This window comes from Salarias fasciatus, chromosome 7 (genome assembly GCF_902148845.1).
Source record: "Salarias fasciatus chromosome 7, fSalaFa1.1, whole genome shotgun sequence".
NCBI classification, from domain to species: domain Eukaryota; kingdom Metazoa; phylum Chordata; class Actinopteri; order Blenniiformes; family Blenniidae; genus Salarias; species Salarias fasciatus.
This window is the reverse complement of record NC_043751.1, coordinates 27,945,583-27,966,783: the sequence shown is the minus strand read 5'-3', so window position 1 is coordinate 27,966,783 and position 21,201 is coordinate 27,945,583. Positions and strand designations below refer to the sequence as shown.

General features: G+C 45.3%; 3 protein-coding genes across 6 annotated transcripts in view; 1 reads left to right on the top strand and 2 right to left on the bottom strand.

The window, feature by feature from the left end:
- The first annotated feature begins 992 nt into the window (after nucleotides 1-992).
- Nucleotides 993-3,109, top strand: LOC115392185 (RIB43A-like with coiled-coils protein 2). The gene is made up of 6 exons (XM_030096725.1): nucleotides 993-1,130; nucleotides 1,299-1,619; nucleotides 1,702-1,820; nucleotides 1,894-2,082; nucleotides 2,183-2,349; nucleotides 2,429-3,109. The coding sequence occupies exons 1-6, from the start codon at nucleotides 1,070-1,072 to the stop codon at nucleotides 2,496-2,498; spliced, it is 927 nt and encodes a 308-aa protein (XP_029952585.1). The 5' UTR covers nucleotides 993-1,069; the 3' UTR covers nucleotides 2,499-3,109.
- Nucleotides 2,564-6,998, bottom strand: LOC115392184 (adenosine deaminase 2-A-like). 3 transcript variants are annotated; one of them, XM_030096723.1, is made up of 10 exons: nucleotides 6,767-6,998; nucleotides 6,156-6,482; nucleotides 5,746-5,965; nucleotides 4,957-5,170; nucleotides 4,736-4,863; nucleotides 4,537-4,627; nucleotides 3,847-3,955; nucleotides 3,578-3,735; nucleotides 3,301-3,503; nucleotides 2,564-3,213 (listed from the first exon to the last, which is right to left on the bottom strand). In XM_030096723.1, the coding sequence occupies exons 2-10, from the start codon at nucleotides 6,457-6,459 to the stop codon at nucleotides 3,123-3,125; spliced, it is 1,518 nt and encodes a 505-aa protein (XP_029952583.1). In that variant the 5' UTR covers nucleotides 6,460-6,482; nucleotides 6,767-6,998; the 3' UTR covers nucleotides 2,564-3,122. The 3 variants fall into 3 exon arrangements, with proteins under 3 accessions (XP_029952583.1, XP_029952581.1, XP_029952584.1); XM_030096721.1 differs by having other exon boundaries at nucleotides 6,156-6,998; XM_030096724.1 differs by lacking the exon at nucleotides 2,564-3,213 and having other exon boundaries at nucleotides 3,847-3,951; nucleotides 6,156-6,998.
- Nucleotides 6,999-8,325: 1,327 nt separating this feature from the next.
- Nucleotides 8,326-21,201, bottom strand: part of LOC115391428 (cat eye syndrome critical region protein 2-like) — a 36,918-nt gene continuing 24,042 nt past the window's right edge. For both annotated transcript variants that reach the window (XM_030095679.1, XM_030095680.1), the window contains exons 8-19: nucleotides 18,736-18,825; nucleotides 18,322-18,472; nucleotides 17,250-17,379; nucleotides 17,135-17,172; nucleotides 16,954-17,045; nucleotides 16,707-16,833; nucleotides 15,624-16,003; nucleotides 15,327-15,467; nucleotides 14,350-15,142; nucleotides 11,812-13,834; nucleotides 11,526-11,589; nucleotides 8,326-11,365 (exon numbers count right to left, since the gene is read on the bottom strand). In XM_030095679.1, the coding sequence (XP_029951539.1) occupies nucleotides 11,538-11,589; nucleotides 11,812-13,834; nucleotides 14,350-15,142; nucleotides 15,327-15,467; nucleotides 15,624-16,003; nucleotides 16,707-16,833; nucleotides 16,954-17,045; nucleotides 17,135-17,172; nucleotides 17,250-17,379; nucleotides 18,322-18,472; nucleotides 18,736-18,825 (4,017 nt within the window). In that variant the 3' untranslated portion in view covers nucleotides 8,326-11,365; nucleotides 11,526-11,537. The remainder of the gene's footprint in view (nucleotides 11,366-11,525; nucleotides 11,590-11,811; nucleotides 13,835-14,349; nucleotides 15,143-15,326; nucleotides 15,468-15,623; nucleotides 16,004-16,706; nucleotides 16,834-16,953; nucleotides 17,046-17,134; nucleotides 17,173-17,249; nucleotides 17,380-18,321; nucleotides 18,473-18,735; nucleotides 18,826-21,201) is intronic.

The following is a 21,201-nucleotide window of genomic DNA, read 5'->3' as shown; positions in this document are numbered from 1 at the left end:
CATTCACATTTTAGTTAATACAGCCAAAATCCATGAGTAAGTTGCAATATGTTTGTCTTAGAAGGCATTTGAAACGAAGTGTGAACGTTCAACAGACAGTAGAAATATTCATTAGGCTATATCGGTACTTTATATTTAGCCAAAATTGCATTTTTTTAAATTTACTTCTGTAATTGTTTTTGTAAAATCTGGGGTTCAACTCAAGGTTTGAATTTTTGGAGTTTGAATGTTTTGTTTTTATTGTGTCACGTGATGTTATGAACTCGCAGTCTTTTAGCCATCAGGACTCGTCTGATAAAATATTAAATATGGTATTTAATTATTTAAAACTAGGCCTACACCTTAGGTCTTCAGTTAAATCATGGATTTAAAAATAGATGGATTTAAAAATACAAACAAACGTGTATCTCAAACTGATAACACGCGGAAGAGTTTTAGTGGATTTTAGAAGTGTGAAAACGAGCCAATCAGAGTCCTCAAACCATTTTCCCGGAAAAGGCCGACACGTTCCGAAAGCTTACGAACACTCCGGTTTCCTAGCAACCGCTGTGTTTGAAAGTGGTTCGCCTGGGTCTGGGGAGTCAAGTCTCAATTAACTTAATCTGTTAGTCAAAATGTTTAATGCTGAATTGCTGTCGGACCGCCTCGCCCGAGCTAAACTGGAGAGAAGCCGAAACCGAGAGACTGAAAGACAGCAAAGGATTTTTGACTACAAATTCAGAACGATTGGGGTAAGTTTCCTTAGTCTTTTTTTTTCCTGGATGCAATTAACGTAGAAAAATGATACTATTTCAAGCGATTCATCCCGCTTGTTCATAGGTGATGTCTGACCTGGTAGTGAGGTTACATTAAATGCTATGAATAATATAATTAAGCATAAGTTGATTTTAAAACTTAAGACATATCTGATGCAATAATTTCCTCATAAATTGTAATAAATGATGTAGGAGAAAATGATTACATCAAATTGAGTTACTATCTTGTCAAGCGAATATGTATTGTGCTTAAATATTTATATTTTTAACTGCAACGTGTACTTGCTGGCCAGGTTGACAAGGAAGCCCTCGATATGCAAGTCAAGGAGAAAAAGAAAAAAGAAGATGAAGCAAAAAAGGAGCAAAAGGCGTATGGTGAGTGGCTTGAATGTTTTATCTGACTGGGGACCCTTCAGAACAAAAGTGCCACATTGCCTCCGTGTGTACTATAAATAGTTGCACTCTGCTGTACAGTGTAAAACTTTAAGGAAGATGTGGGTAAGATACTGAATGCCATGTGTCCGGCCTGGTTTTTCCTTCCAGATGCTGATGTGCTCCACAACACGAGAGCAGCCTGCATCCTCCACAACAGGCTGGAGAAAGAGAAGCGCGCAGCGGAGAAGGCCATCGTCACGTACAGGCAGCAGCAGCAGCAGCCCTGGCACAGGCGGGAGTATGATCTGAACGACTCAGACCGCTGGAAGAAAACACACCAGGACGACGCCCAGATGATTCTGCCCGGCCTGGTGGGCGAGGACCCCGAGAGTCAGAGCAGACAGCAGAGGCAGAGGCAGCAGCTCCGAGACTGGCTCATCCAGCAGCAGGTTGAGCGAGATGCAGAGAAGCGCCAGCAGGAGCTGGAAGGTACAAGGTCTCGCTTGTCACCACTCAAGTTCACCCCGACAAACACAAGCTCGCTTGTTCATGTTTTTCTCCTGCATTTCAGAGCAGCGCTACAACCAGAGCGTAGAGAAAATGAACAGCGAGGCACTGCGACTTCAAAACCTGGAGACGGAAAGGAAAAAAGCAGCTGCTGTTGCTACTAAAGACTACAATCTGGCGAAGGTACGTCTAACAGAGGTAAACTTCAAATCACTGTTCAGAGTATCGCGACCATTACATTTCTGGGTCTGCAAAGATTGAAGAAAAGCGGCGCCATGAGTTGGAAAACGACAAGGATGAAAACACACAAGGAAAGCAGATGGGCTCAGATCCAGCTGCATGTGTTGGGGTGCCCGGCATGTGTCCCAGCAGTGACAGGAGAGCCCCCCCTGAGAGCCCCCGGCAGGTCACTCAGTTCCAGAAACACCAAATGGAAGAAAGACGGGTAAAAAAAAACAAAAATAAAAAAAAACACTTCCATTATAGATATAGCGATCATCCCCCGTGGATTCCAGCTGCTTGTGACTGTCGTGTGTCGCATGCAGAGGGCTGAATCTGAGCGGAAGCAGGAGGAGGACCACCTGGATCGAGTCCGCCTGCTCTCGGCCCGCACGGCTCTGCTCGCTGAGAGGCAGCAGGCTCGACTGGACAAGCAGCTGAGGAGACGCCTGGACAGCACCAACGCTCAGCTGGCCCGAACACACAAACAACAGTCAGTAACGCTTCCGCAACAAGGCACAGTGGGTTTGTTTTCTCAACAGACTGTAACATATCTGTTTCTGAACTTTCAGGAAGCCAGACATTGAAAAAGGATCGATTGATGAGAGCTTCTTCTCCCAGTTCAACACCTGCAGCAGATGATGGGCGACAGATCATAGGAATGAGTGAAATTAAATGAATTACTGTGACACCACACCAGGTTTTGTTTTTTTTATATGTCAACATTTTCACATTGGGAGTGGTTACAGTTTTAGAAATAGCATTGGTTTGTTTTCCCTGCCTTTTTACATTACACACAAGCCTGCATGTAGATTATTCAATTTCAAGAATCATCCGTGATCAATAAAAATCTTAGTGGCATTCAAGTAGAAACTGTATGAAATCAAACAGCCTGTCTTTGAAAAACATTTAAAAAAACACATTAAAAAAAATACTGTAATAGTTTTCTACAAACCAAAATCAAACCAGAAGCACACTTCACACGCTGCCAATACAAATGCTGCATATCATCCTACAGAAAGAGGCAAAACACAGTCATAAAGTGCAAATGTCTCAAAATTCCTCATTTAAAAAAAAAAGCCTGTTTTGCCTTGGAAATTTGCAGTCTTCGTGTTAGGCAATGTAAACGATATTTATTACGTTAAATGCTGTATTTCCTTTAAAGAGCAACACTGTCAGGCTGAGATCTGAGGCTGTTTTCAAGTCGTTTTGTGTTCCTTGTGAACAATAAAGGCACTGCTCATGTTTGAACGTGCTGACTTCTCTCTAAAAGGCATTTTCAGAGACAAACTTATTCCACTTCGTATTCCACAGAACAAGAGCCTTCTCCTGTTGCACCGGACTCAAAGAGCTGTACCTGAAAGACAAAAGCAACTGTCAGAGCAGTTCGTTCAAAACGAAATACATCAACTTTAACGCAGAATTAACCGCAGCTAAAGCTCACCTGATTGAGTTTATGGCCAGCTGTTTGAGGGAACCTAAACGGGATTTAAAGCCTCCAAATCCGACAAACGCTTCATAGAAGTCAAAAGAAAGGCCGAAAGCGCCGAATACAGCGGGGTCGTCGGAGCTGATGACCATTGGGTGATTTTCCGACAGCAGTACAGCTGCTGGATGGTTTCGCAGGTCTTTCACCAACTTCAACACCTGAAACCAAGTTCAGACGGTTGAGTATACGAAGACATGCGGCGGCGGTTTGGCGCTTTGTGGAGACAGCATACCTGGTTGGAGATGGGACACACTTCCACCGCCACCTTGCTCTTCCTGGACAGATCTTTGGCCACCGGATGGCGAAGGAGGGCAAATCCGTGGCCGATGCGGGACGTGTTGAAGAGAAGAGAGTCCAGCAAGTTCTGATCCACGTCTGTCCCCTCAAGATCTGCGGACAGCAGAGACGAACCAGTGGAAAAGACAAAGCATTTTTAAAAAAGAAGCTGGAATTCTATCATCATCATCATTATCCCTGCAGATGGTGTCATTCACAGCTCACCTGTTTCTCCTGCATGAAAGAAGAAAGGGAGGTTGATGCCTCTCTCCTGAGGCAGCGACAGGGCCTCTCTGAAGTACCACAGCGGTCTGCCCTTATCCTCACGGCCTACCTGTGCAAGCAGAGAGAGAGAGGAGACAAAACACTGTGGACATTTTCTGGACACGTGTATGAAAATCTGCATATACGACATACAATGAGACAAATCACAGTTCAACTGGTTTCATGGTTTTTAGTCAGATTTTTTTTTTTTACTCAAAAAAAATTAAAATGAAATGTTGGCCTTCAAGCCTTCTTGACATGACTTGGTCATTTTTAAATTAAATCTGCAACTTTTGCAGAGTCTGTCAGCTGCTTTTGATCATGTATCTCTGGATCGTCACTGAACAGTTTTAAGATTATAAAACGTACCGGTAATTTTGCTCAACGGTAGTGACAAAAAGCAAAAAATCTTAAATTACAGATTCATAATTAAGTCTACAAATATACAATTTCATAAGTGTCAATGAAAAGACATGAAGCATTTACACTTTGTTACAGCAATTAACAAAATGTGAATTTGACAGAAATTCAATAAATGGCTCATTGCAGACATTACGTTGACTCTTACTTAGTTTCCAGTGTTTGGTTTCGAGGGTTGTTTATACCTTTTGTTATTTTACAGTATTAATAAAAAGCACTGGAGTCTCTCACCATGTCGAAACCAGCCATGATATGTGGGAAGTCTTTCTGTAGCTTCATGGCCTCCTCCACCGCTTCAGTCATCACCGACACATTTACTGCCCTGAAACATCCAGGAACACATGAGAACAGCGATTATATCTGTATCGTCTTCAGCTCTTCACAATCACTAGTGCAATACATATTTTTTTTTTTTTTTTTTTTTTTTTACCTTGGAACAGACGAAATGAATCTCACTCCAAAGAAGTCTGGGTATTTGGCAGTGAACTGCTCAGTGACGTCCTGGTAAACCTTCAGGGTGAAGGTTTTGTCATGAGTGCTGCCGTCCAACTCGTACAGCTGAAAAACAATCAATCATAGACAATAAACAACAGTGCATGTGGGACTTTATTTTATGACTGTTTGCCTTGAAATGGCACGGATGTTCTGTACCTCTGGCAGTAGCACCCGCACTTCCAGATACATGACGTTGTCCGCGTAGAACAGGCCGAGGCCTCTGTAGAAATAATCCCTGAACACGGGAACGTACGTGACCAGACCCCAGACTGCCTGGAAGGTCTGCTCGAACCTGTCCCAGACCACATCCTGACTGGGATACACCGCCTCGGGGTCCTCGTCCGTGAACAGCGTCAGGTTGTTCATGATGCTGGAAGCAAGCAAGACAGGAGGGGAAGGAGTCAAACATGCGTCGACGCCATTTAGCATACTTTCGTCCGTTTGTCGACACTTGTCAGCGAAAAGTGAAGGCGTGAGCACACACACCCAGAGAAAATCACACTTTGAGATGACAAAATTCATTAAAAGCAACTTTTTTTTTTCAAATCTGTCTGTTCAAAACTTATTTTAACAGGGAAGACATAGAGTTTTATTAAAGAATTTAAAATTAAACTGCAAAAGGGATGTCTCCTTTTCTCCTCTATAATCCACCGACTTAAAGCCACTCAGATCTGGTAATAAAATACAGATACTGTTTGAAAGCCTCAGAAGTCTTGGACATAAAATTGTTAAAACTTAAGGGAAAGCCAAACCAGATTGTTATCTGTGCGTTTTCATTTCAAAATAATAAATCAGACATGAACTCAAAGCTTTAGGCGTAAACAGGTGCCAAATATTTGTAGTACAATAGAGTACGGCTAGACACAGCCAGATGAGCCTGGGGGTGTGCTCATATAAAACATTTATCACTTGCGTTTTGTTCTCTGCAGCATTATTTCACGTCACCTGTTGTCGAGCTCGGTGGTGTTCCCCGTCTTGGCTCGGAGGTTTTCCAGCAGGACCCACGGAGAACACTGAGGCCGAGGTTTGGGCCACTGCGATGAGAATATGAATCTGACGGACTGTTTGTCAGTGAAGCACATGTAGCAGTTTGGCCGATACGTCACGTTCTTCACCAGCCACTCCACATCCACGATGGAGAAGTCGTGGAGATGGAGAGCTCCGCCTGCAACAGTGGATGATAGAGTTAGGCTGAAATCAAGAGGAAATCCAGCAGTCATTCCAAACGGTATAATTCTGAAGATAACCAAGACACTCCCAAGAAAGCGGTGATTCTGTGTTCAATGTATTGGTGACTAAATTTGCCTGTTGAATGTATGGCGGTGCAGTGGAGCAGTGAAAAGTGCCCACTGTACCTTTAGGCATCTTCTGCAGCACACTGAAGATGGGGCTGGCCCTGATCAGGTCCCTGGCCTTGAAGAAGTGCATGGCTGGGAGGAAATCCGGCCTCCCCATCTCCTCCTGCTTCATTTTGAAGAGCTGGTCGTCCAGCCGCTTCTCGGCATCTGTCAGCTTTATCTTCCCCCCGGCCTGCATGCCGTCCTCCAGCTGGATGAGGGCCTCTCTCAGCCGGGGGTCCGGGATGGAGAGAGACCCGCTCAGGCAGGACACCAGCAGCAGGAGCACGGCCGCAGGGGGGCGCTGTGGAGACGCCGGCATTGTCCGGAGAAGGAGGGCTGCGACTGGAATAAACATCAACTGTGGTCCGTCTGACACTTTATTTTAAGGAAGCGAAAACTAAAGTATCGGTATCAGTTTACTTAAAATGAGAAAAGTACATTTACAGATCGGTTTTTGTGAACAGCGGTATCACTTCCTCTTAAACTACTTCCACCATGTTTACACGACCTATATGAAGTACAAGGTGGACAACACACAACACACAAATATAAATGTTCGTTATCGTGAAAGGAGAGGGGTTTTTTTTATTTTAAAAAGACAGTAACAAGCATTTTTCTTGACTTACGTTGACAGCTGCCGTCTGTTGAACGTAAAGACTGAATTTTGAGGCACAAAGCTCTGGCGGAGCCCTGACAGCTGACGACGGTTTTCGCAATAACCCGACCGAGATTCCGTTTCAACACGAACTACTGGAAGTATATCTGTGCTTATTGGAAAATAGCACACTTTATTGCAGTTCCGTAAACAAATAAATCGCAGTAAAAACACAGCGCTCGTCAGCGGAACCTGTCAGTGAGGTTTGGGCATGTTTTTGTCAGATGAGCTGCCTCGCAGGCAACTAAGTCCCGCCTTCTTCACTATGATTGGCTGAAAGGGTACAATGGGGACCCGCCTTCTTCAACGATTGGCTAAGGCTTGGTCCCGCCTTCTTCACTCTGACTGGCTGAAACGGTACCTGAGGTCCCGCCTTCTTCGCGTTGATTGGTTAAATCCAAAGGAGAAGAGGAAGAAGAAGAGTGCTGGGACATAAACACAAAATCACATGTGCGATTGAGAACAGTGTCAAACATTAGGTTCGTGGATCAAAACAAGTGTTCTCAAGAGTTTACAATCCGGTCTTGTGCTGAGAAATGACAGCACCATGAGATCAAAAAGAAAGAAAAACAGCTTCAAAACCATTTAATTCTTACCTACTCATGCAACTCACCCATCAGCCTGATTGGCTGCAAGTTGTCATCCAGCTTTATTTCTGTCAATGAATGTTAAATCATTTGAGCAACCACTACAGTGTTTTACAGTGTTGACCACATTAACCCAGTCACACACAAGTGGAAGTGGCTGCCATGTTTGGGGTTCAGTGCCACGCTCAAGGAGACTTCTACATTTATAGATGGCAAATCAAACCTCCAACCACCTTCCAGTAGAGACAACCACTCTTACCAACTGAGTCACCCCACAAACTTTATAAAGCCCCCCGCCCCCCCCCAAAGTTTTTTCACTTTAGCCTTTGTTCTACTGTGGAAAAAAGAATTGTTTACAAGAACTGTATGCCATTTGTTCATATTTACATTTAACACATGTCCCAACTTTTGTGGAATTGAGGTCGTAGTTCCACAACAGCTTGCTGTGCGAGCCTCGAGTATCTTAATTACATGCCTCATCTGCATTTTCCCTCCCAATTTTGCCCTCATTAGCCCTGGACAAAAGAATATATTACTAGTTCATTTACAAGGAGCATCCCCAAAAAGAAGACTGGAAAGAGCCACGCTGCGTCATGTTGGACCGGCGTCACTTCACATCACTGACTCCTGCAAACAGGAGGGGTCAGATGCAGCAGCATTCAGTCCGCAGAGGGGGCCTGTCAAAAGGATCAGCACTAATTGAAGCTGACAACGTGAAGCGCTCCAACAGATTAATGTATTGTCTTGCATTAGGCCTTGCCTTGCTTGTTTACATTTCATTACTTTCAGTCTTTCTGTTTATTTACCAGATTGTAGAGATACAGCATTTAGAAGAAAGTGGTATAATCTTTTTCCCCTCCCATTCAAAACTACTTTACCGATGTGCTATCAAAGCCATTAGGTTCATATTTTCACACAGAAGTGACTCAGAATCATTTGAAAACTTTGTTTCAGAAAAAGTCATTTATTTCTAAGAAATGTACAGTATAGAAAATACTCAGTTCCATTTCCAAAATAATCTATATCAGTCAGATAAGAACTTGTAAACGTCACTTAAAAATGAAAGTAGCAGGGTCTTCTCTTTTCAGTGGCACCACTATACTGAAGTAAAAGTCAACTGCTTAAACACACCAAAAACATCCAGGAGGAATAAAAGAAACACCAAATTTATATTAAAACAAGTCCAAAAATGTACAAAAATTCTTGAAAGAACAAATAAATATGATTCACATTTAATCACGCCTAAATGTTTGTCACTAGTGCAGAGAGATGACAGCAGACGAAAAGTGAGAGTTGAACCCACTTCAAATCATCTCGTGTCCATTCTGCACACCACAAACACACACACACGCACGCGCACACACGTATGTACAACAAGGGACAATATCACAACCTTACACTTTCAAAACAGCCCTGTCCTTCATACATAACACGGCACAAATGAACACACCAATGAATTTAGTGGTTCTAATAGGCTCACTAAATATTGAGACAGTTCCCTATTTCAACAAAACAACAAGACAAGCCATGTGTGACAAATTTACAAAATAGTCTCACAGCTCCAACTTTATATCGACTCCACTTTCACTTCTCAAATTCTTCCTAACAATGCCCTTAGTATCTGTCATGAGGACTTTATGATGCTGCCAAACTCTGCTGCCTTTTACAGATTGTAAACTGTATTCCTGCAGACTGCAGGAACTCACGCAATCTGCACAATTCATGGGGTCAACTTAGGAGTCCCGCTACAAAAGTATGAAGTATATATTGTCCATCAATGCTTCTAACATTAAAACATCGAAACCAACCCCTAAATATTCGCTTCTCCTCTAAGCGGTCAGTCAGTTTCGTGCCTTGTGCACTGAAAACTGACAGTCGTAGAGAGTATTGTTGAGGCCACGCTCAGTTCTGTCATTCAGAAACTCAAAGGTGGTGCTAAAGTGTTCAGCTGGTCATAAAATGTTTACCCACAGGAGTCTGGCAGAGCAAGGGAGCCGAGTGGAGGGGCTTTGTGGAAGCCACAGAATGGCTTGCTGAGGTAGATTCTGTTTATCTTTTTTTTGTTTTTGCTAAACTGCACTAGAGGGGCTCACACACAACACAAAGCCTCCAGAAATTACACCAGCAGTGTGAAAACAGTGTTATCAGAAGGTAAAAGGGAGGGAAAAATACAATTTTGATGGCAAAAATGTTGTCATCAAAATAAGAGGAATGTAGGAAACACGTGAGAACCAACTGGCTTTACACTGATGCCATCAAAGTCAGGCCGGCAGTGTGCTAATCCAATTAAAAGATCCTTAACAGCTTCTTCATGGGAGTTGATTTGCCACAGCTGCAGTCGTATTTCCCCCCAATGCCATTACTCCTTCAAATAAGTCAGAACAATACCCGTATATATAGAAACTGTAAACCCTGAGGAAACACTTGGCATTGACAGGGGAGAAAGGAAGCACTCAAAGAAGCAACCACGCACATGTGGCAGGGCCACCAATTATTACAAGCAACAAACAAGCAGGCGGAATGTAATTTCACTCTGGGAAAAATACAAACGGGAAGGTTTGCGCTCAAGAGACACCATTAACTCCACCTGCACCATCAATTCTGTAACGGCTCCGCCATAAATTCTGTCTTTACCACCGTAAGAACAGTATTGATTGACATCATCTGAGAGTTTTGGATTAAACTGCACTCCAGTTTTTGGTGTTATGGTTGGCAGTGCTGCCGAGGTTGGAGCGCGTCATCATGAGAGGTGTTTGTCATAGAATGACATACAGCTCCGCCCCTCCGCAAACCACAACAATAAATTCATGCCAAAAAACTGAACAGGATCGGCAGCGGAAAGGCAGAATCCAGGGCTCACCTGCTGAGTGTGTGTTTACTTTAAGCATGTGTGCAGATACCGCCATGTTGCTGTGTGAGTAATTTAGATTATCCTCATCTGAGGCGTCTCTGGTGAAGGGCTGCAATTAATATATTTATATATATGTATTTACTTTACTTATACATGTGTTAGGAGCCATTGACTAAAATATGACTATCCAAGGCCACTCAGTTTCTGGATGTCAGGACTAGCAAAGTTCATAGTGCATAATCGGGTACAGTCTGATACATGGAGCACCATCCTTACCAGTCTCTCTCTCTGTTAGTCGAGACATTCTTATCGATGAAGGCAGCTTTGAATGATGCATATACTGTGTGTAACTCCAGATGTAGAGAATTATTGTCAGAGTTGTGGGTGCAAATGGACATTATAGCTCGGCTGGGCGGTTCATTCTTTAAATGGATGGTCGACGTTGTTTGTCCTGTCACATGCAACTACTGTGCTGCACTTATCTACACATTCATTCTTACATTCACAAAGGAAACCAAGGCAATTGCAAGGGGTCTCTGAGTTTGCTGGGTTAGCACGACAGCCTCACAGTACCTCCTTTTCTACACCTGAGTTTAGAGATATGGTCGGAATAGAAAACATTAGTAGAAACAACAGTTCCAAATCTTTTGTCACAGTCTCGTCAGTAGCTCCCATCCAGCCTCGTAGTCAGCGGGCGAGACATATGGGCTATGACCAGTGTTCATTAATCCACAGAGAAGAGTTGGGTCCAGTGTTCTTGAAGGCAGTGTCCCCTACGCTCGTGCAGGCTGGCCTAGTGGTTAAGAAGGTTGTCCTCCTGCTCACGGATCAAAGCTCAAACGTTCGAGTTGGGGAGCAGCAGCTGGACTGAGATGTCAGAGCAAGACGTTCAACCTCTGCCAGCTTCACAGAGCTTTTCTGTGATTGGCCACTTTGAGCTCTGTGGTGGCGGCGGGACGCTGGCAGAGAACTGTTCTCCAGGGCTCAATAACATTTCACATTATACTAATATGAGTAATGCCAGCAGTTTGGATGGACTCCAGTGTAAGAATAGTGTGACTCTGTGTAGCCCCGCATTCACAAATGCACCTGGCTCATTACTTTCTCCAGGCGTTTCTTGATGGTAAAGTTCCTGCAGAAAAAAAACAAGACCAAAATAAAACAATCAGCTGTTAATCACACTAATACGTCTTTCTGGTGGTGGATCCTTGTTTTGAAGACCATAAACCTGAAATAGAAGCAAACACCATACATCAGGATACTGTGAAATTGTAATTGATGGTTATACTTACTTTTATAGAAGGTTACAATCCTTTCTTACTGCCAGGACCACCTGGAGTGGCCATCATCTGCTGCCTGCAAATGTAAAATAGGTCATTTTAACTCTGCTATTTCTCCTTTTGTTGCATTCAGTTTATCTTTTCGTATGTGAAAATCTGATTTTGACAATTGTGGCAGTTAAAAAACAAAAAAAAATGAAGTCATAATTTAAATTTTGACATTCAATCTAACAGAGCAATCAAAACACGCACTGACATGACCAATGAAATATGCTTAAAATTAGCAAAAGCTTTTTACCCTGGATGTAATAAGCGCTCTGATCCAAGGCCTCCTTGCTGGATCATCATGCCCTGGAAGTGCCACCCGGGTCTTGGGTGTCTGTACATGGCCATGCGTGTTTGCCCCGGGGAGTAGGGCAGCTGCTGGGGTCGCTGCAGAGCCTCCATCAGGTGTGGGTGAGGTCTTTGGGCTACGTAGCGCCCTGGGTCTGGGTATCCCTGGCCCGGGTACGGCTGGGAACTCCCAACCCCCCGATTCTGAGACATCATGGGTGGTGGAGGGACACCACCTTGCTGCATGCCTGGGTGCAAAGCTCGAGGGTCGTACATCAGGCCAGAATGCATATGTGCAGCAGAGGGATGTCGCTGTTGAAGCGGCTGGTTGCTGCGATGGCGGGCAGCAGCGTTATGGCTGTCCAGGTCCAGGATTTCTTTGGGGCTGTCAGGTCGCTCTGAGCTGTCATTTTGAGTCTGCCTTGCCTGACTGCTCCCCTGCTCCCTGCTGTCAGACTTCCCGTCCTCTGTGCCTCCAGAATGAGCTCCGACTTCCTGCATGGGGCCAGGGGAAACCAAACTGGCGCTACTGGAGCCTTCCGAGCCCAGCGGTGACATACTGCTTTCCTTTGATTGACCGTTGGCCCTGGCACCCGCTGCTGCTGGGTAGGCACTGGGTGGCATTGGCTGAGGCTGATAATGAGGCCGGTGCCAGTTCTCTGGAGGGTAAGCCCCTTGACCATTGGCTTGGTTGTGAGCCTGAGCTTGGTGGTGAGGCTGAGGATAGTAGGTCTGCTGCTGGTACTGATGGGGTGGGTACATATTGCCGTGGGCCTGAGGGTGCTGTTGACCCGTCATGTGGTAAGAGTACGCAGCCCCTCCCTGCTGGTGGTAGGTGGGCTGGTGAGCAGGATTGTGGAGGACACTGATGGCCTGGTTGTTGTACGAGTGTTGAGCCGATGGAGGCACGGGCCTGCCCATGCTTGCCTGATTGTAGTGTGGATGTGGAGGGTTTCCCATTCCATGAGGACCCATCGCTCCATTGATGTGGCCTTGGGAATGAGGGGGCATGGCGGGATTTTGACCATGTTGTAATGCTCTCTGGGGCTGCACACCCATGTTACTGCCCATCAGTTGGGTTTGATGATGATTAGGGCTAAAAGACGGATGTTTATAAGCATTACTTGGTGGCCCAGATGTCATCATGGTTTGCTGTGGAGAAATGGCAGATCCCTTTGTGTCTGGCCTACTTGGGGGCTCACTTGGCCGCTGATCTCCATGGTCTGCTGGGCTAGGCTGGGAGGGTAATAGCGGGGTCGGGTGACTAGGTGGCAAAGAAGTGAGAGGGGCTGGCTGAGGGCGTCCGGGCTGGGTGCCTTGGATTGCACTTGGTGGCATCCCATGACTGGGGCTGTTCTGGGTGGGGCATTGGGGCAAAGTGTTTTGGGGGGCATGATGAGACGGTAGCAGCTGTTTGTTTTGGGTCAGTGGCTGTGGAAAGCTCTGAGGGAGGCTTTGAGGAGGTGCAATAACGGCCTGAGAGTGTTCCTGTTTTGGGATGTTTTGCTGGGGTTCATCTTGCTGTTGCGCATTCTGCATGTCGTTTAGGCTGATTTCTGACTTGCGCTGACTTGAACTCTGAGATGCTCCATGTGGTGTCAAGTTTTGAGAATCAACTGCAGGACTCTGCGTGTTTTGCTGTGGACTGGTTGGTGTATGCTGAACTGGGTTTGGTGGAGACGCAACAGCTGAGCTGCTGTCACCCGTGCTGACGTTTGGTGAAACGGTGTTGGTGCTGCTGCACCGAGTCAGACATGGATCCCTCTCCTGTTTGTGGCTCCCGGCTTGTGCTAGCCAAGGTTCGGAGGGAGTTTCCTGTGGAAGGCTTACAGAGTCTGGGGGGGACCGCAGTTTATCTTCTCGCCCATTGAAATGTCCTGTGGGGCTCTGGATAGGTGGGTGCTCACGGTTAACTGGAAAAATGCTTTTTTGTGCAGAAGATTCTTCAGAAATGTTACTGGCAGCCATCTTGTTCTCTGAAGTTGCACCTGTTAAGATATAGAGTAATAAAAGAAAGGTTAGCATGAAATAATGCTGTAAATGTAACGAGCCTTAGATGGTGAATAATAGATGAACAGAGCTGTCAAAGTAAATGAATTAAAGGAAAAATATTTATTTTATTCATAGTATTTATCCGAGGAGATCGAGATAAAGAAAAAATTTGAAATGCGGCAACAGAGCCTGTTCTATCTCTTCATGATGGAAAACACATTTAAGAAAAATGACCTGATGGCATGACATCTCATTTATGCCTCAAAGACATCAGTGAATTCAAGTGATGAATATTCAGTTTGCCTCTTACTGTGGCAAATGATTAAAGTCAAATTGTAAAAAGCGCGAGCCAACAGAATAGCAAGGGGGGGGGGGGCGCTGTGCTCAAAAACACATCAAAATACTACAATCTACAAATGTAATTTATGGAGAGAAAGGTTGCATTGTATTTAAGTTCCATCATGCAGAATAAAGAGGCCTGTGACACACTGCAAGAGAAGGTCAGGTCTACCTTTGGGGTGCAAGTCTGTCTGTTGGGAAGGCTGGCTGTCTGGCCCTTTGTCTCTAGCAGGACGGAGCAGCTGAACCTCAGGGGCAGAGGGGGGCTGTTGTGAGGGGTGAGCTGGGATGCTGCCAATTCCTGATGGGGGTCCGGGCTGCTGAAAGTTGCCGATGTGCTGATGAGGGGCACCAGCAGGGGGTCCAGAGGAGGCTGACAGCTGCTGCAGGGCCAGCATCTCTGGGCTTTCTAGCATGGAAGCCAAGCGTGTCCTGCCAGAGGAGTCGGGATGAGGCACTGGGGGACGGGAGGACATGGGTGTCTGGGAGCTGGCTGCTGCAGACATTTGATATTGAGCATTGGGAGGGTGGTGGGGGTATCCAGCAGCTTCCGGCCATGGTTTATGGCCTGCCGGAGGAGGTATTCCACCATAGTTAAAGCTGCGTTGGTTGACCATGTTAGGATCCTGCATGTGCATGCCGTTGGGCCTTTCCATGCCTTGGTGATTCATGCTAGTCCACATGTTCATACCAGGAGGCCTTAAGGCTGGGTGGTTGTGCTGAGGTGGTCCTTCTGGCCCTGAGAATCGATTCCCCATGGGATTCATGGTGTGGCCCTCTGGACGGTGGTGGGTTGGGTACATGCTGGCTTCGTGAGGAGGCCCAGGCTGGAGACCCATTGGACGTGGGCCCAAGGACGGGCCATGAGTTGGGCCCATGTAAGGGTGCTGTTGAGGATGTTGCTGATTAGGATCTGGGCCTAATGGGTATCTGGGGCCCATGTGATGCCCTTCAATCATGCGATGCTGTGGGGAAAAAATGTTTTGAATCAATATAAATGTATGGTAGTTTTACTTGAGTCAAAATGTCAAGAATATGTCAAGAATTAGAAGTCAAAAAGAGCTCTAATTTAAAATACCAGGCACATGGGTAATGATCAAGTTTAAACACAGATTTAGAAAACAGAAACTAGCGGTGAGTGTGACATACCTGCATATTGAAATTGCTAGGCATGTGGTTGAAGTTGGGGTCTCCATGTCTGGGAATGCGAACCTGGTAGGCAAAGCGGGGATCCATGGGCATTCTTTGGCCGTACATATGTGGCCCATGAGGACCAGGAGGACGACAAAGCTGGCGGGACAAGAAGAGAGCAAAGACTTGCAGTAAAATTAAGGAAAAACATCTGGCACAAAAAAAAGATTCAGAGTTGATTGATGATGAATATGACAAATGGATTACATAATGTTTTGGAAATACGGAGACACTTTAAAGAGAAAAGGTGAGTACCTGTTGTCTTGGGTGGTACATGCCTCTGAGGTCCCCGTCGTGGATGGGTTGCTGTCTTGTCGGCAGGCCGTGGGGGTAAGGGGGGCCGTTAGCCCAGTGGGGCGGGGGAGGTGGCCGTGTCAGCTTGCTGTCCTCTTCCTCTGAGAGTACTGTGCCCTTGCCCCCCTGAGAGTTTCTCTTGCGCTGAACTTGCTCAGTCGCCCTCATCAGACTTTCAGGTCCCAAATGTTTATTGCCACGATTGCGCTTTTTGTCCTTGCGCTCCTTGTCTTCTTTGCTGACGTGGAACTCCTCGTCTGTATCGCCATCCTCAGATGGAAAATGTTTCAAAAGGGCTCGGCTAAAGCATCGTTCCAGAGACTCTGCCATGATAGTGTACTCTGGGGACAGACAGAAATCAACATCAGCTCTGCACAAAAACGTTAATTTGATGTGACATTAATTTTTTTTTTTTTTAAATCACACACTTGTAGCACAAAAAAACCTGCTGTAAGCCAGTCACTTCCTCCCCTGTACACAACACCCTCACACATCAGGCAGTAAGCATGCCACATACCCAGATAATACAAAACTGATTCTCTGTTCTCAGCCCAGAGTTAGCTAACTGACCAGGTCAGAGGGCGTAAAATGACCCCTGCTCCTCCAACCTCTCGGCTCTCCTCCTTCTGCTCCACCCCAGGCCTCCTTACCACTCTCCTCCCCCCCTGTCCCCGGGGAGAGCATTCAGTTGGATGGATGGCTCCAGACAGGGGGCTTAGGGGCTGGAATGTTTCTCTGGCACTGCAGGCCTAGGATCCCCCTGAGCACTGGAGCACAACTCAATCACTCCCCATTAATCACTGTCAAGGCTGCCCTGGCCCCGGCCCCAACACAGCACCAAGTCCGGCCCCCCTTTCTTTAGCGGTCTCTCCCACTCCCACCCCCTGCTTCTCACCCTATCAATGCATATGCACACCTCTCTCTCTCTCACAACATACACACAGTACAATCCCAGAATGTTTTGATACAGCAAGACCCAAACACTGAGACCCAAAACATATTGAAAGGTTTTTTGTGATCTGTAATGCCGAAGTGTTAATTTACCACTGTCTTCTCCATTATATTCCATGCAGTTTTCAAACATGAGCTTCACGTCACTGACAAATTCCTCCTTGGTGATATAATCCCCGTCATTGAGCTTCTTCTCGATGGTGGACAGATCCATGGGAGTCTGAGGAGAACGGGGAACCAGTCAGTGAAGCAGGTATGAATGAATCAGCTGGCATGTGAACCACCAACTCCCACACAAGTACAAATTCAATATTACATCAACGGTGACAGCATTTTGTACCTGGATGATCTCGTGGTAATTGGGGGCATACGAGTCGTCAACAGGCTCCAAGAAAGGCCAAGCATCTTTATGGGACTTGAGGGCCTCGAGCACTGGAAATCAGGCATTACCACATCAGGTCATTCATCAAAGCAGACTGCAATAAAGTAACAGGTGTCTGTTCAGCACTGTGTGAGCATACCTTTATATAGAGCAGTGTAGTCGTCATCAATTTCATAACTGAAATGTCAAACATAGATCATGTTAATGTGCCAATTGAAAAGCTCATTTCATGAGGAATGTTAACAGCAACTTACAATTCTTTGTTCTTTCGTGTTCGGTGTACAGGAGAAGAAGGCTCTAGATTCATGAGTTCGGGTGGAAGGTCTTTTCCTTGTGACAACAACCAGGCTTTCTCCTCTCTCATCTTCCGCCTCTTTGCTCGTTCTTTAAAAAGAAAAAAAAAAAAAAAGAATGAGCACAGGAGCAATTAGAAGTACAAACAATAAAAACAGTCCCAGGAGTCTACATTCAAACAATGTTTTCATAGGGATTAGAGTTACAGTTTAAATTGCACTTGCAGCCCACTGAGTCAATGAAAACTAGGATTTAGCTGCCAGGGCCCACAGCAGCCCAGTTAGGCAGAAAGAGAAGGATTCACGGGCCATCTTTTCTTAGGCCCGGCGGATCAAAAGAGCAGAAAAGAGCCCAGCGAGTGCATATGTATCACTGCTTTATCTTTCAACATGAAAGGCAGGGAGGCCTGCCAGCTCTCCTGCTGTGTGGATTAAAGACGTTGGAGGGAGGATTCCACATATGCAATCCACACAGAGCGTAGGCCAGGTCCTGCTGTTCATCTATAATACATTAATGAGGCTCCTCCACTGAAGCACAATCAGCAGTTCATTAACCCTTGACAGATGACATCAGAGGGAGGGAGGAAAAAGAGAAGTGATCCTGTGATTAAAGGCCCTGAACATTCCCTCTCGCAGTCTCTGTGTACCACACATAAATCACACGGCTTGGAGTGCTGCTACGCTACTGCAGATTTCTCAGCCGTCAAGATCCTCAGCGAGGCAATGAAGAGGTGGAAGCCTGCGTCTGGGGTGTCCTTCACAATCCGTTTTGCCCTTGATCGAGCCTCCTACCTGCTGCTGACAGTTCACTGATGAAAGAGTGTGAAATTACTGCTGCTTCTGGATATTTGACTTTTGACACCAGGCTTCATTTATATTTTGTAACGTCTCTCAACATAATACCAGCTTCACAGGAATGTCAGCCCCTGTAAGGCCAACCTCGGGCATATTTTACACATTTCAAAAATAAGTGCTTGTTTTTCACTCAGCTTCTCGATCACACTTCAGCTGTTCAAGTATTTCTCCATCTTACCTTCCACAGCTTTGATTTTCTCCATCTTCTCTCTCTGCCGCTCTTCCTGCAGCAGCCTTTCTTCTTCTCGTCGCTGCTCGGCCAACAGAACCTGCCTGTCGAGCTCTTCATCTTTCCTCTTCTCCTCCTCTGTTAAAGCCTTGAGATGTTCCTGAGTGCACACACACATATCCATTAGTCCTTCCTGTAGGTAGACAAGCCATAAATATGTGCAAGTTTCAAAGCTTAAGAAGTCACAAATGAATGACTTGTGAGCATAAAACAACGACAGAAACAACCGGATCGACTGATGATTGAATTGTTCAAGTGAACACTGAACTCTATAAGACCTGTGGTGATGCTGATTCATTTACTTTTATTTTTTTTTCGCACATAATCTATACTGTATGAAAGCAGACGAAGACATGAACCCACCTCATCATCATGTCTAACGTGATGCTCAGAGAATCGTTGGGACATGCGCACTGGAGCTGGATCCAGTAACTTCTGTTTCTGCTCACGCTCCTATAGAAACAAATCAAGATGAAAATGGAGAGATTGAGTGTTTGTTATACCAACACATACAAAGACAATCCAGAATCCGATTCCAGAGGCCGGTGATTGTTGTGGCAATTAAAGATTTGATCAGAATTGGTCTTAAAATAAAATTATTATTGGCAACTTCTTGAAAATATCTTTATATGAATCAATGTTGATTTAAAAGTCCAATGTTTTGTTTTTAATTTTAGCCTTCTGGGCAGATCCACAATCCTCACACAGAGCCAAACACCCTGACAGGCCCCGAGGTGTTGTGAAAAGGGCGAGAGTATTGAGAGGTCACTGATTCTGCTCTCCCCTCCCCCAAGTCATCCTGCCGACAGGCTCCCAGCACTGCTTGGTCAGTTAGACAAGAAAAGAAATCCGATCAATGAAAGCACACCGTCCACAGACTCTGTTACATAATGCAATAGCCTGCTCAGCCAGTTTCCCTCAATACAGAAGGAATATTTTGATCATCATCCCAATATAATCAACTGTATGCATGAAACGCCATCATTAAGGCCGTTCGGCTGACGTAAAGGGTCGAGGTGCTGCTGACTGTGAACGAGGAAAACACCGGCCAGCCCAAAGCTCTAAGCAGATCCTCTGAAAGCCTGTCTATATCCAGCCTGTGAAGCTCATGTCAGAGTTCATCTGGGAAGCAGGACTGAAGACTAACAGCACGGAGAGGTCGGTCGGCACAGTCGGTCAATATGGACAAACAAAAAAAAATTAAAAAAAAAAGAAAGAGGCCAAATTACAACATCGCTTCAACACCTTCCTTAGCTAATGTTACGATCTCATGGAAGACAGAGAGTTGTAGAGAGAAGACAAGAGCAAAGGAAGATAGATTCACATGATCTAATGTTCGGCAGTGCCCTCCTCAAGTCTTGTGTTCCTCCTTCATCTCTGCCTCGTCAGAGTGGGAAACACTGACACGTCCCCAGGCTCCACGGCTCCTCCATACATTACCACCAGCACATCCCCACCCCACCGTCCAACACACACCCACACCCACACACACACACACAAGATGGAGTGCCTCTGGTGTCACCACTTAGAGAGGTCGACGAAATCCTGCAGCACAGCAGAGCTGTCACTCAAGAGGCTCCATCCTGCCTCAAGGTGAGCTCCTGCCGACTGTCAGCGCCCCACGAGATGGCTGGCGACAGCAGCGCAACACGCACGTGCACACTGATCAGCTCGCTTGAGCAAACACAGAATATCTACAAACACTGAACAAAAAAGCTTGAGAAAAAAAGTCTGAAATGAGCTGTAGGTGCAACACAATGGCAAACAGCTTTGTCACAGAGGAGGTCAAAGGTCAGAAAACTGACCAAGAATGTATTATTACATTGCTACTTATTTATTACATGATTGGTTCTCTAATGAGATGAGATGCTTTTTTTTTTTTTGAGAACTGGTTTTACAATTTTGGTCACAACAGAAAATTTAAATATTTGGGTCTCTGATTCCCTTCATAGCAGGTTGTCACACGAAGAAGTGGATTAAAATAGGTTCAGTCCTTCCTGCAAAAAACAGAAGCATCTTTTATTGTGAAATTCAGAAGTTTTTCCTCCCAGGAAGCAGTTCTCCGATTCTATTTTCTTGCCAATACTAAGAATCTCATTTGCCACGCTGGTAAAACTTGTCTTTGTTTCCTTAATAGAGTCGAGGTGTTTTGATTCTGGAACTAAAAATTAAATCTGCACAAAACCTTTAAGTCTGTTTCCTCAAATAATAGGATTTTCAGATAATGAATTTGTCCCACTGGGAAGTCCTGCTGTGTGCCATCAGTGGCATTAAACTGCATATAAAGAGCACATTAGTGTTAATTTGATTCTTTGAACAAGTGTGAACCAATTGGAGCTTTTCTCACGTTGCGACCATGATTAACCTAGATGAAACCCTTCTGAAAAATATTTGTCTTTTGTGCACAAGCTTTAAGAAATAAAAGCAGATTAATTTCTTACATGCAAATGGTGCACTGAGGAAGCTACACTTTAAATGCCAGATGAAACAGTGCGTGGATATGAGTAGTACATGAGTGCTGAGTGTTTAACAGATGAAGGACGACACTACGTTCATCTACTGGCCATTTGCAATTGGAAAGTGACCCCTCTGCCGACATCCGACTGCCAACAGGATTTTTGACTTCACTGCTGATGATGATGATGGAAACCAGGCTTAGTGGGTTTCCATAGCAACAGCAAGAGCTGGTTATATATGACAGGAGCTGAAAGCCTCCATCTTTGTCCAAACAGGTAGAATGAAAAACCAACACTGGCTTTGTATAGCTGAAGCAATCAGTGACTAACTAGAGGGGAAAAGGAGGCATTTTGGCTTTGACGTGCTTCAACA

Excerpts from the sequence above, each read along its gene's own strand:
- LOC115392185 (XM_030096725.1), top strand. The coding sequence starts at position 1,070 with ATGCAAGTCAAGGAGAAAAAGAAAAAAGAAGATGAAGCAAAAAAGGAG. Across the intron at positions 1,620-1,701 it reads GCGCCAGCAGGAGCTGGAAG|AGCAGCGCTACAACCAGAGC; the intron begins GTACAAGGTCTC and ends CCTGCATTTCAG. Across the intron at positions 1,821-1,893 it reads AAGACTACAATCTGGCGAAG|ATTGAAGAAAAGCGGCGCCA; the intron begins GTACGTCTAACA and ends GGGTCTGCAAAG.
- LOC115392184 (XM_030096721.1), bottom strand. The coding sequence starts at position 6,495 with ATGTTTATTCCAGTCGCAGCCCTCCTTCTCCGGACAATGCCGGCGTCT. Across the intron at positions 5,171-5,745 it reads ACCACCGAGCTCGACAACAG|CATCATGAACAACCTGACGC; the intron begins GTGACGTGAAAT and ends GCTTGCTTCCAG. Across the intron at positions 4,864-4,956 it reads TGCGGGTGCTACTGCCAGAG|CTGTACGAGTTGGACGGCAG; the intron begins GTACAGAACATC and ends ATTGTTTTTCAG.